This window comes from Brachionichthys hirsutus, chromosome 5, assembly GCF_040956055.1.
Source record: "Brachionichthys hirsutus isolate HB-005 chromosome 5, CSIRO-AGI_Bhir_v1, whole genome shotgun sequence".
NCBI classification, from domain to species: Eukaryota; Metazoa; Chordata; class Actinopteri; order Lophiiformes; family Brachionichthyidae; genus Brachionichthys; species Brachionichthys hirsutus.
Genome location: NC_090901.1, coordinates 5,155,861 through 5,169,946, shown reverse-complemented (window position 1 = coordinate 5,169,946; position 14,086 = coordinate 5,155,861). Strand labels below are relative to the sequence as shown.

The following is a 14,086-nucleotide window of genomic DNA, read 5'->3' as shown; positions in this document are numbered from 1 at the left end:
ACCTTCATCACGCAGCTGTCCTCCTGTGGGAGCGGTCCTCGGCCATGTTTGCACTTGGAGAGACATTTACTGACCAGCTATTGGCAAAGTTGTATAACAGATAAAATAAATGCTTTTGAAACCTTTTAAAAGACTGAATGCGTGTGATGGGAGCTCTCTCTCTCTCTCTCTCTCTCTGTGTCTCTCTCTCTGATCAAGCATCTGTTGTCAGGTAACAGTGAAATAAGACCCTGGTGTTATTTTTAGAAAGTGACATTTGGCCTCACTGTAGACCAAAAAAGAGTTGTCTCTTGTTAAAATGGGTCGAAACACGTTCATGGTGAAAAGCTATTCAGTCCACATGATGCCGCAGTTAAAGCAGTTAGCACAGATTCAACCACACATTCTGAACAAACTTGAACATTTTTACGCATCGTCCCAACTAAACAAAAAATCTCACAAATCATCAACCCCCCCCCCCCCCCCCCCCCCCCCCCTTGATCCTTGATTGCAGAGAAATGACTGCAATCAAGGATGCAATAAGGTCACTTCAGTTGCACATCCTGTGATAGAGATGCAATTTAGATAAGGCAGCATGAAAACAAATGTTAACTTAAGCTGCATAGTTAAGGTTACTGTAGTACATGCATCGGTATGCAAAAGTTATCAGTCCACAGCGTAAAAACTGAAGCTGAAAGTGCAGATCTCACAATTGGTTTCTTCATGATTTCTGCATTTTAACTTGGACAGTCTCCAATAACGGGAGTCTCTCTACAACCGCTTTTCCGCTTTGTGGGTCACAGGAGTTGCTGGAGCTTATCCCAGCTTGCTTTGGGCGAGAGGCGGGGGGTACACCCCGGATGCTTTGCCAGCACATTGCAGGGCCACACAGAGACAGACAACCACTCACTCACACACTACGGACAATTTGGAGTAATCAATTGACCTAAATTGTTTGTTTTTGGAGGCGGGAGGAAACCGGAGAACCCAGAGAGAACCAACGCGGACACGGGGAGAACATACAAACTCTACACAGATAGGATTAAGGGTTGAAATTATTATTTCACATAATTTCTCTGGACACCAAAACAGTCATTGTATGAATATGTGAACAGTTATGTACAGCTAGAGATAAAAATCTGTCCTGTCCTGTCTTAAATGACTTTATACTAAAAATAATGATGGATAATTCCTTATCACAGGGAATGTCCCCCATCTGATAGATGTAGTGGTCTAATGCGCTGCCATTAGACTGGAGTTATGACCTTGTCGCTCTGTGGAAAGGAACATCAGGAGCAGAGATCAGGGGGCCATCCTGCCTGTAAAACTGTTTTACCACTGCTTGTTCCTCTCGGAATCAAATTCTTAATCAAAGAGCAAACATATTTGCCTAATCAAGTGATAAGGAAGATATGGGGATGATTGTATTGGACTTCTGACAAATGTCAGATATCTATTCAGCACATGTTCCCTCCGTCTTGACAAACAAAGGACGTCTTGACAGTTCCTGCTTAGAAAGAGGGTGGGAACAAAGGAATTGGGCACCATTTGTGTATAAAATGTGTGAATCTGAAATGCAGTCTCACCATTACTTGCTTTGGGAAGAGCAAGACACTGGCAACAATGAGGGGGTCAGGTGTGTGGTTGTGCTTCCTTGCTTTGTCGGTTGTCAGCGTTATCGATGTTCAAGGCAAACTAGGTAAGACTTAAAATGCTTTTGCATACTGTGACATGCTTTTCAGAACTGTACGTGGATTATTCTGCTTCGTTCGCATACACATAACTCAAACTGTCTCTGATGTGAATCGTCTGCAGCATTTATCATTCAAACTCTTTTTTTTTTTACTCTTTAAAATCATCTCCAGTTCGTAACCATGTCAGCAGCATCTGCAGCACATGGGGCCGAGACAACTTCAAGACGTTTGATGGCGATGTGTTCCACTTCCCCGGTTTGTGTGAATATAACCTGGTATCCGACTGCCACGAGTCCTACCAGGAGTTCTCGGTGCACATAAAGAAGGGGATGAAGAAGGATGGAAACCCTACAGTCAGTTACGTGGTGGTCACCATCAGCGACCTTTCATTCCATATCACCAAGAGACTTGCCACTGTGAATGGCCTGCCGTGAGTACAAAGCCTGTCCAAATGAAATCTCCTTTATTCATTTATTTTTTTAAAGTTATTTAAAAAAAATAAAAATTGTGCATTTGTATCTAAAAGACATATTGTCCTTTTTACAGTGTCAGCATGCCATACTACAATTCAGGGGTACAATTAGAAACAAATGCGGTTTACATGAAGCTTCAGTCTAAAGTTGGCATCTCTGTCATGTGGAACGGGGACGATGCAGTCACGGTAAAACCTCCTTTAATTTGCTACTATATACTCTATATACATACGTAAATATAAACAGATTCTCAATTATGTGGCAATCATTAGAATTGAGTTGCTCATTCCATAAATATTTATTTATGGAAACTTAATCTCTGGAAAATATGGATTGTTGTAAGAACTCTTCTCATTGGCCGCATGAAGCATTTACTTTAAACTTGCAATACACGAGCAAATGAGTTTTCTTTTATATTAAATCTGAAACACATTTCTCTTTAGAGCTATGTGTTCATTTATTCGCATTTATCAGGGTTGAAATTTTAATACAGTCCAAAGGTTTCTCAGAATGAAACAATCACAGTCTTTCAGACCATTCCCTTTCACGACTGAACTGAAAACAGTTTTAATTATAATGAATTTAAATCATGTTCATTTATGAGGCAATGACAGTTCACTGGCAGTTGCCTTTTAAATTGTTTCATCTTATAATGTGTGAAACAAATGTGAAAATGTTATAACAACTACTTCCCATGCTGTAGGTTGAACTGGATTCTGATTATATAAATCGTACTTGTGGACTTTGTGGAGACTTCAATGGCATTCCTGTCTACAATGAGTTCATTCATAATGGTATGTGCAGATGTGCTTTTCAGTTGTGGTTCACCGTATCTTTGACGTTTAAAACCAACAAACGTTATTAACACAAATGCAGATCGCAAAATCAGCCCCATTGAATTTGGCAACAAACAGAAAGTCCATCGTCCAAACGATGATTGCGAGGACCCATATGAAGAGGAAGACGACTCACTGGAGGATGTGTCTGCGTCTGATTCATGCAAGGAGTTTGTGAGTTTCCCCATCTACGTTTAATACAGCGTTTACATGTGGCGGACATTTCTTTCCTTTACCGCTGCTTTTTTCCATTATAGCAAACCACCTGCAACCAGATGCTGCGTTCAGAGTCCTGGAGCTCCTGCACCGACCTGATTGATCCTGAACCTCATATCCAGGCTTGTGTGCGGGACATGTGTGACTGCACCAACCGGACAAGTGATTTCTGTGTCTGCAGCACAATGTCGGAGTTCTCTCGACTGTGTTCCCATGCAGGAGGGAAGCCCCCCAACTGGAGAACACCTCAGTTCTGTGGTATTGTTTTGTTATCATTACTTTAAATATACAGCTAGGATTAAAACTCTGAAAAGCAACTTGTTCTGAACTTTTTCCTTTCTTTGAACATTATTATTTTTGCTCATGGAGCTCTAAGATGAGATGATGATGAATTGCATTAAATACAAATTTGATAAATTACATTATTTGCCATCTTCTGATGCACAGTCTAACCCAATATTGTACTAAATAATCCACCATTTAAGTGTACCATATATTTACTTATTTTTACAGCTAAACAGTGTCCCTACAACATGGTTTATGAAGAAAGTGGTTCCCCTTGCATGGAAACGTGCACAAATCTAGACACAAGTTCACTGTGTGGGGACCACAGAATGGACGGCTGCTTCTGTCCTGCTGGTTGGTACCATTTGCATTGGAATATGATGCAATGCATATATCTCCACAGTCAGGAAATGTTCATGTTGTCACATGTGTCTACTTCAGGAACTGTGCTGGATGATATTTCTTTGAGAGGATGTGTCGCTCCAACTGAATGTCAGTGCAAACACAACAACATTTATAACTCTGGTGAGGTTTACCGGCAGAACGGAGAGGAATGGTACGTGGACGTATGCCAGCGGTATCACATGATGTCATATACCTTTGGCCTCCCTTCTTGATAACCTTATTTGGATTGTTTCAGCACATGCCTTCACGGTAGATGGGCTTGTCAGAGCCTTCAAATCCCTGCAACATGCGCAGTTGAAGAGGGCTCGCATGTAACTACCTTTGATGGGAAAGCATACACCTTCCATGGAGACTGTTATTACACCCTAGCCAAAGTAGAAAGCAAGGTGACTGAATTACAGCGCTATACACATAAATGGTAGAAAATGTCTAATTAGCTGATGCGTAATTTAAAAAAAAAGGTATGATAATCAACATTTCATATATTTCAGGATTATGTAAGTCCAAAGTTTGCCATCCTGGCTCAGCTGGCCCCATGTGTGAATCAGAAGCTTGACACTTGTCTCAAGACCCTTAAAGTGATGCTAAACAATGACAGAAACAATGTGAGTCAAGTCAGTTAATAGCAGTCATCAATAAGTTCAAACTGATTCTCGCCACACTCTCATGAGCAATTCTGATTTTATTCAGGTATTGATCTTCACCTCTGATGGAACAGTAAAGCAGAACATGCAGACCATCACTTTACCATATCACTCAGGTGGGCCAGACAGTAAGAACAGAATCAGATTGTTGTTGTCTTTCATTTATGACTTCAGAAAAGGACTGTTCTTGTATTTTTTCTTCCTTTAAAGCTGACGTCAACATATTCCATGCTTCATCCTTTCACATCATGCTCCAAACCAATTTTGGATTGCAAATTCAGATCCAGCACGTGCCGATCATGCAAGTCTATATCAGTATGGAGCAGAGCTACAGAGCAAAGACTCGAGGTAGGCTCATGTTTGCCTTTGCATGGCGCTTTGTCAAAATATCCGTGGGAGGACGGTGCATGTACAATAGTTCTTTGCATTTAAACTGTTATGATGCACTGGGGATTGATGCAGTTCATCAATTCACATAATTTTATCAGTTGTCCTTATTTCATTTTTCTTCTCTGAGTTAAGCTGTTTTGTGGACACGCACGTCTTTTCACAATTTAGAAACAATAAAATACGTGGTTCTTCAGGTTTATGTGGGAACTACAATATGATCTTGTCGGATGATATGAAGACGCCTCAGGGGATTGTGGAGGGAACAGCAGCAAAGTTTTCTAACTCCTGGAAATCTAACCTCATGTGCAAAGACAAAGAGGAAAGACTCGATGACCCCTGTGCCCTAAGTGTGGAAAATGGTAAGAAGCATGTGAAGATTATTCTACTCTTTAACTATACTGTTTGGAACAATTTGTTGTCCACACGTATGTTGTGTTTAATTAGACAATGCAACACTGTTGAAATGTAAAAAATCCTTGTGCCTCCGCTCTTAGAGAACTACGCCAAACATTGGTGTGCCTTGCTGCTGAGTCCAAGCAGCATGTTTGCACCAGGCCGCTTAGTGGTGGATGCTGAGACTTACTACAAGGTAGAGCAAACACTTTCTGTTCGTCTTTAATCAATTACAAATGTAAATACAAATTTGAAATGGACTATTATTCACTACTTGCATTTGCTGTGTTCTGCAGCGATGCATTTATGCCAGCTGTAACTGTGAGAAGAGTGAGGCCTGCCTCTGTGCCGTCTTCTCTTCCTACGCACGGGCTTGCGCCTCAAAGGGAGTCTTTTTGACTGACTGGAGACAGAATGTTTGCAGTAAGGATTCCTTTCATAAAGTTGCAATAATGTTCATCTTTATTTTCATGATCAAGTAACCATTGTTGCACTTTGCGTCAAACAGATGAGCATGCACAAAACTGCCCAGCATCTCAGATATTCTCATACAAGCATCAGAGATGTCAGAGGACTTGCAGATCACTGGGTTTAAAGCAGCAAACCTGCACGTCTGACTTCTTGCCAGTGGATGGCTGCTCGTGCGCTGAGGGTCTCTACCTAAATGAAAACGGCATCTGTGTGCCCATGGCCAAATGCTCCTGCTATCATAATGATGTATATGTTAAGGCTGGAAAGTCTATCAGCATCAGAGATGATCACTGGTGAGTCTGATGTTTCCAGTTTGCTTGCATTGGGCAGAAAAATCAATCATCTTAAATCAATGATTTGGCTTGATTGTACACCAGTAGTATATTTGATATACAGAAACTGCATTGTTGTTGTTGTTGAAGTAACTTTGTGTCAGACTGTGGCCGTCCACTATGAGTCTTAGGTTCTGTTCAAGGCTTCTGCCTGTTAAAGGGAAGTTTTTTCCTTGCTTCTGTCCCAAAGTGCTTGCTCTTGTGGGACAAGTTGGGTTCTGTCTTTCCCTGCTACACCTCTAAAGTTTATTTCTGTTATAATCTGGCGCTAAAGAAATAAAGTTTAATTGAATTGAACATATCTTTGGTATCTTCTAGCGTGTGCACCAATGGAATGCTCCGTTGCCATTCTTGGAGGGCCCGCTCAATGAGTAAGCTTTTTTGTTTGTTTGTTTGTTTGTTTGTTTACACCAAGACAAAGTTTAGAAGGAACATTGTTCTTAATATAATTTGTTTTTCTGTTACAGCATGCCCCTCCCCTAAAGTTTTCTTTGACTGCTCCACTGCACGCACAGGAGACCTTGGACTGCAGTGTGCTCGAACATGTTTAAACCTGGAAAACAATGATTGCGTGAGTGTCGTAACAAAATGAATCAAATATTCCGGGAATTAGAAATAGCCGTATAATAGGACGTTATGATATGAAGGTAGGATTCAAACAGTAAAATGCCCCACTATGAGTAAAGTCTTGTTTGAATTGATAGGAGTGAAGTGTGCAGTAGGAGTAACAGGGGAGTTTCGTGTAGAGGTGGGATTCCACCAGGGATCAACTCGGAGCCCCGTTTTGTCTGACATGGTGATGGATAGACTAACAGATGAGGTGAGACAGGAAGCTCCTTGGAATATGATGTTTGCAGATGACATTGTGATCTGCAGTGAGAGTAGGAGAGGAGAATTTACAGAAGTGGAGGTATGCTTTAGAAAATAGAGAAATCGTGTGTAAAACAGAGTAAATGTGTGTAAATGAGAAGGTCCCAGGGGGAACAGTAAAGTTACAAGGAATGGACGTAAAGAAGGTAGAGGACTTCAAGGACCTCGGGTCAACAGTGCAGAGAGATGGAGAACGTGACTTTGATGGTTTGGACATGTCCAGAGGAGAGACAGGGACTATATCGGTAGAAGGATGCTGAGGATGGTACTGCCAGGGAACAGGGCTAGAGGTCGACCCAGGAGAAGACACATGGACGTAGTGAGGGAGGACATGAGAGTGGCTGGTGTTGGGGGGACGATGCAAAGGACAGGGTGAAGTGGAGAAGGTTGGTTTGCTGTGGCGATCCCTCACGGGACAAGCCGGAAGAAAAAGAAGATCAGTAATGTATTATTTTAATGTGATTCTTCCCAGGCATCTACAGAATGTGAATCTGGCTGCAAGTGTCCGGATGACCTCATTGATAATGGAAAAGGTTCCTGTGTGAAAGAGAATCAATGTCCTTGTCAGCACGAGGGGCATTTATATGCCCCTGGAGCACAACTCAGTCTCCAATGTAACAACTGGTACGTTATTTTCTTGTTTTTAATCAGAAAACATCATATTCTGATGAGGAAATTTTATTAAAATTTTTTGTCTTGCATGTTTAACCATTTCTGATACATATAGCACCTGCAAAAGTGGAACCTGGGAGTGTACAGAGCATATCTGTCCAGAAACATGCACCATCTATGGCAGCGGTCACTTCAGCACATTTGACAAGAAAACATATGGATTTCATGGAGAATGTTCCTATGTTGCCGTCAAGGTAAACAGTACATTTCAAAGTCATCGGAACCACAGTGTCCAAAATCACTCTCCTTCACTCATTCACTACCCAATAACACTTGATAGGTCATATGATGGTGACCAATAAAATTAGCTACTGAAGGCTTAGTAATCAACATTAATTTGCACCAGCACCAGTGAGTGGATCAAATGTAATGTTTGCATCTATATAATTTGCCTCATTACATAGATAGATGTTCTGCAGTAATTTATGTATATCCAATGCAAATGTTGTGTGTGTAATATATTGATTAATACATTTGCACATCCAGAATTTGGACATTAACATTCATCAGACAATTAATGTGTTGCAGTGACCCTATTTAAGACACAGTTGTATTTGTGTTATTAACCCAGGCTTCATTATAGGGATTCATATATATGACATTTATAAAATTCTGTAACTTTATCTTGTGGACTATTAACAGCTAATCTTAAATTTGATGTGATCAATAGACTCTGTCGACTATGACGCAAAATGTAAACTAATGAATCTATTTCTTTTCAGAACAAATGTGGCAATAGAACAGCACAAGACAGCTTTGAAGTCGTCACAGAAAATGTACCATGTGGATCTACGGGCACAACATGTTCCAAATTGATCAAAATCCGACTTGGGGTAAGGCTTCATAAAGACTTTAATAAACTGAGTGTGTAAACCCAACTGTTTTTTTTTTTTGTTTTTTTTATCATAAGGAATTAAACAGAAATCTCTTTGACATTACAGAGAATGGAAATCCAACTATCAAAGGGGACATATGAAGAGGAAGACCTGGGACACGGCACTCAGATTGAGTACAACATAAGAAGAGTTGGCTTGTATCTGGTGATGGAATCTGCCACTGGTCTAGTAGTAATGTGGGATCGCAAAACATTTCTTCACATCCTCCTGAAACCAGAACACAGCGTGAGTTTTGATATCATGCTGAGATTTTTTGTCATTTTGGCTGATTGTTTTCTCACACTACAACAGTTATAATATTGTTATTACCTCCGCTAAGGAGGTTATGTTTTCGCCGGCATTTGCCTGTACATCTGTTAGGAAGATAACTCGAAAAATTCTGGATGGAACTGGATGAAACTTTTAGGAAATGTTGGGAATCTTACCGGGAACAGATGATGACATTTTGTTCATAATCTAGAAGAGATCATGGATTCTGAAACTCAGTAACATTGCAGTAAATGGAGCTTCAAATTTAGTTCCTCAATATCTTGGTTGATTATTGACCCAAATTTAACACAGTCATGTCAGGCGGGGATCTCTATCTTACCACCAAATTTAATCTTGATCGGATGCAGAATGAGGTCAGGAAAAAATATTACATTTTAACATTGACAACCCCATTTACGGATTTAAAAATCTGTGAAAAATACAACTCCGATTCACTTTTACTTTTCATGGTTGGTGTATAAAGATACCAAGAACATTTCATAATGTTTTGCTTATGATCCAGATCCCAATGTGGATGGTGTAAATCCAGTTAGGAGGGAAATCAGCTGCTAGAGTTAGTTATTATTATTATAACATTAATGACCAGAAAATGTCTGTTCCGTGTAATGCATTACAGCATTGACAGTATCTGCATGCAGTGGTGAACAAGTCATTACCTTTTTTTTTTTTGCCTACGCAGGGACAGGTATGTGGCCTGTGTGGAAACTTTGATGGCGATGGAGAGAATGACTTCACCACCAGCAGTCAGCTAATAGTGAGCAGTGTGTTCGAATTTGCGAACAGCTGGAAGACATCACACACCTGTCCCGATGTGGAAATGAATGTTGATGCTTGTTTAGAAAGACCCCATCGACAACACTGGGCAAAAATGATGTGCAGCATGATATCTGGAGAAATGTTCAAAGACTGCCACAGCAAGGTAATAAAAGGTTTGGTTTCTAATTTAAAATTCTGTGGTTAAGTATGTTTTGATAAATCTGATTATTTTGATAACAGGTAGATCATCGTTCATTTCTTGACAACTGTGTGAAAGACTCATGTGCCTGTGACTCTGGAGGAGACTGTGAATGTTTCTGCACAGCCGTTGCAGCTTATGCCCAGGCCTGTAATGAGGCTGGTGCCTGCATTGCATGGAGAACTCCAGAACTCTGTCGTAAGTAAACTGACATTTTAGCCCACTATTAACCTGAGGTTTCACAACCTTTTCTGCAGATCCTGAAAGTCTTTAAGTTACATATTTAATAGGGTGCATGACACATATAGTGTGTGTATGAATAGGATATTTTTCATGCAGCTGTTTTTTATATATATATATATATATACATATATATATATTAATCTTAATATATGCATGATCAAATGCATTTACAAATTACAGAATCTCAATAGACACTAGCACATGGTTTTAAAAAAAGGCATATTTCTAAGACAGTTTTATTTTAATACATAATACAACTAGTACGTAGTTGAATGAACAAAGTATTACTGAATCTATGATACGTAGCTGCCGTTTCCTGAAAATAAATATAATCTGAGAATATAGGGTATAGATTAAGATTTATATTTTACTTCATCTCCTTTTGACACTTTATGCAGAAGTTGAGCTACTGATTTGAATAATCATTTCCTTTGTTTAAATTCTAACATACCCTGAAATGGTTCCTCCTAGCGATCTACTGTGATTATTACAACAAGCCAGAGGAATGCCAGTGGCACTACAACCCTTGTCACACACCTTGCTACAAGACCTGTTTAAATCCGGACGGAATTTGTAGCAACCCTACACCGAACCTGGAAGGTAAGAGTTTATCTATGGTCTTTTAATGATGATAAATATCATAGATTTATCTAATATCTTAAGAAACTAAATCTAAAATGTTGAACTTTACTCACTTCATGACAAAATAAAAAATTATGTTTCAACTACCCCACCAGATTCAGTGTTAAAGAATAGAATCAAACCAGATAGAAAACAATAATACCAAAAACCAAGATAATTTATTCATTCATTCATTCATGCTGGAGCTTATCCCTGCAGTGAATGGGCGAGAGGCAGGGTACACCCTGGACAAGCTGCCACACACAGACAGACAATCATTCACACACACACACACCTACGGACAATTTAGTGTAAATAATTAGATGCATGTTTTTGGTGGTGGGAGGAAGCTGGCAGACACGGAAAGAACATGCAAACTCCTCACGGAAAGGCCCCAAGATGGAATCGAACCTGTGAGGCAACAGCGCTAACCACTGTGTGTAATATTTTGCGTCTTGATTTTTGCAGGATGTTATCCTATCTGTCCTGAAGACAAGCCCATATATGATGAGCGGAACCAGACTTGTGTAGATATCTGTGCGGGTTGCTATTTCAATGGGACTTTGTATGAGGAGAATGACGTTATTTACAATGTGAATGACGACATGGGAAAGTGCTACTATGCAATCTGCATCAATCATACGGTGATAAATGGAAGTTATATCTGCGGCTCTACAACCACCCCACCAACATCATCAACGACTCCACGTTCTACTACAACACAAGTGACTACAACCACTGCATCTACCGAACCACCGACTGAATCCACTACAACTGAAGCAACAACCACTGCATCTACAACCTCTCCCACTACAACATGCACTCCTGAGTGTAAGTGGTCAGACTGGTATGATGTTCATGACCCAAGAGTAGACAGAAGTGACTGGGAAACATATGACAACATCACAAACAGTGGACTTGAAATTTGTAAATATAAAGAAGAAATTGAGTGTCAGGCTATAGGTTACCCTCACTGGGACTTTGAAGAGTTTAAGAATGAAACTGGACAAGTTGTTAGTTGCCACCTGGACTATGGTTTAATATGTAGATATCAGGACCAGACAGCTCGTCCAAAAAAGTGCTTGAACTATAAGATCCGAGTATGTTGTATTCCAGACTGTGGATCCACAACACCACCAACTGTATCCACTACAACTGTAGCAACAACCACTGCATCTACCAAACCACCAACTGAATCCACTACAACTCAAGCAACAACCACTGCATCTACCAAACCACCAACTGAATCCACTACAACTGTAGCAACAACCACTGCATCTACCAAACCACCAACTGAATCCACTACAACTGTAGCAACAACAACTGCATCTACCGAACCACCAACTGAATCCACTACAACTGTAGCAACAACCACTGCATCTACCAAACCACCAACTGAATCCACTACAACTGTAGCAACAACAACTGCATCTACCAAACCACCGACTGAATCCACTACAACTGTAGCAACAACCACTGCATCTACCAAACCACCAACTGAATCCACTACAACTGAAGCAACAACAACTGCATCTACCAAACCACCAACTGTATCCACTACAACTGAAGCAACAACAACTGCATCTACCAAACCACCAACTGAATCCACTACAACTGAAGCAACAACCACTGCATCTACCAAACCACCAACTGAATCCACTACAACTGAAGCAACAACCACTGCATCTACCAAACCACCAACTGAATCCACTACAACTGTAGCAACAACCACTGCATCTACCAAACCACCAACTGAATCCACTACAACTGTAGCAACAACAACTGCATCTACCAAACCACCAACTGTATCCACTACAACTGAAGCAACAACCACTGCATCTACCAAACCACCGACTGAATCCACTACAACTGAAGCAACAACAACTGCATCTACAACCTCTCCCACTACAACATGCACTCCTGAGTGTAAGTGGTCAGACTGGTATGATGTTCATGACCCAAGAGTAGACAGAAGTGACTGGGAAACATATGACAACATCACAAACAGTGGACTTGAAATTTGTAAATATAAAGAAGAAATTGAGTGTCAGGCTATAGGTTACCCTCACTGGGACTTTGAAGAGTTTAAGAATGAAACTGGACAAGTTGTTAGTTGCCACCTGGACTATGGTTTAATATGTAGATATCAGGACCAGACAGCTCGTCCAAAAAAGTGCTTGAACTATAAGATCCGAGTATGTTGTATTCCAGACTGTGGATCCACAACACCACCAACTGTATCCACTACAACTGTAGCAACAACCACTGCATCTACCAAACCACCAACTGAATCCACTACAACTCAAGCAACAACCACTGCATCTACCAAACCACCAACTGAATCCACTACAACTGTAGCAACAACCACTGCATCTACCAAACCACCAACTGAATCCACTACAACTGTAGCAACAACAACTGCATCTACCGAACCACCAACTGAATCCACTACAACTGTAGCAACAACCACTGCATCTACCAAACCACCAACTGAATCCACTACAACTGTAGCAACAACCACTGCATCTACCAAACCACCAACTGAATCCACTACAACTGTAGCAACAACCACTGCATCTACCAAACCACCGACTGAATCCACTACAACTGTAGCAACAACCACTGCATCTACCAAACCACCAACTGAATCCACTACAACTGTAGCAACAACCACTGCATCTACCAAACCACCAACTGAATCCACTACAACTGTAGCAACAACAACTGCATCTACCAAACCACCAACTGAATCCACTACAACTGAAGCAACAACAACTGCATCTACCAAACCACCAACTGAATCCACTACAACTGTAGCAACAACCACTGCATCTACCAAACCACCAACTGAATCCACTACAACTGTAGCAACAACAACTGCATCTACCAAACCACCAACTGAATCCACTACAACTGTAGCAACAACAACTGCATCTACCAAACCACCAACTGAATCCACTACAACTGAAGCAACAACAACTGCATCTACCAAACCACCAACTGAATCCACTACAACTGTAGCAACAACAACTGCATCTACCAAACCACCAACTGAATCCACTACAACTGTAGCAACAACCACTGCATCTACCAAACCACCGACTGAATCCACTACAACTGTAGCAACAACCACTGCATCTACCAAACCACCGACTGAATCCACTACAACTGTAGCAACAACCACTGCATCTACCAAACCACCGACTGAATCCACTACAACTGTAGCAACAACAACTGCATCTACCAAACCACCAACTGAATCCACTACAACTGTAGCAACAACAACTGCATCTACCAAACCACCAACTGAATCCACTACAACTGAAGCAACCACTACAGCCACAAGTATCACTACAGAATGCATCTGTACATTTAACGCAAAGCATTATCTTCCAGGTATGAAAACAAATATGTTAAATATGTGTTTGATAGCAGCAAGCT

At 40.7% G+C, this 14,086-nt stretch overlaps 1 protein-coding gene across 1 annotated transcript; it reads left to right on the top strand.

Moving 5' to 3' along the window:
* Positions 1-1,602: 1,602 nt before the first annotated feature.
* LOC137894462 (mucin-2-like) lies at positions 1,603-14,047 on the top strand. The gene is made up of 28 exons (XM_068739940.1): positions 1,603-1,678; positions 1,845-2,103; positions 2,220-2,334; positions 2,850-2,940; positions 3,023-3,156; positions 3,240-3,456; positions 3,712-3,837; positions 3,925-4,039; positions 4,124-4,274; positions 4,380-4,493; positions 4,579-4,660; positions 4,743-4,880; positions 5,117-5,281; positions 5,417-5,511; positions 5,612-5,738; positions 5,824-6,079; positions 6,437-6,489; positions 6,586-6,689; positions 7,461-7,612; positions 7,716-7,854; positions 8,383-8,493; positions 8,602-8,781; positions 9,506-9,745; positions 9,823-9,979; positions 10,496-10,624; positions 11,114-11,302; positions 12,215-12,999; positions 14,042-14,047. Exons 1-28 carry the CDS (start codon positions 1,603-1,605, stop codon positions 14,045-14,047), a joined length of 4,506 nt encoding a protein of 1,501 aa, XP_068596041.1.
* The last annotated feature ends 39 nt before the right edge of the window (positions 14,048-14,086 follow it).

Excerpts from the sequence above, each read along its gene's own strand:
- LOC137894462 (XM_068739940.1), top strand. The coding sequence starts at position 1,603 with ATGAGGGGGTCAGGTGTGTGGTTGTGCTTCCTTGCTTTGTCGGTTGTC. Across the intron at positions 5,512-5,611 it reads ATGCTGAGACTTACTACAAG|CGATGCATTTATGCCAGCTG; the intron begins GTAGAGCAAACA and ends TGTGTTCTGCAG. Across the intron at positions 9,746-9,822 it reads TCAAAGACTGCCACAGCAAG|GTAGATCATCGTTCATTTCT; the intron begins GTAATAAAAGGT and ends TTTTGATAACAG.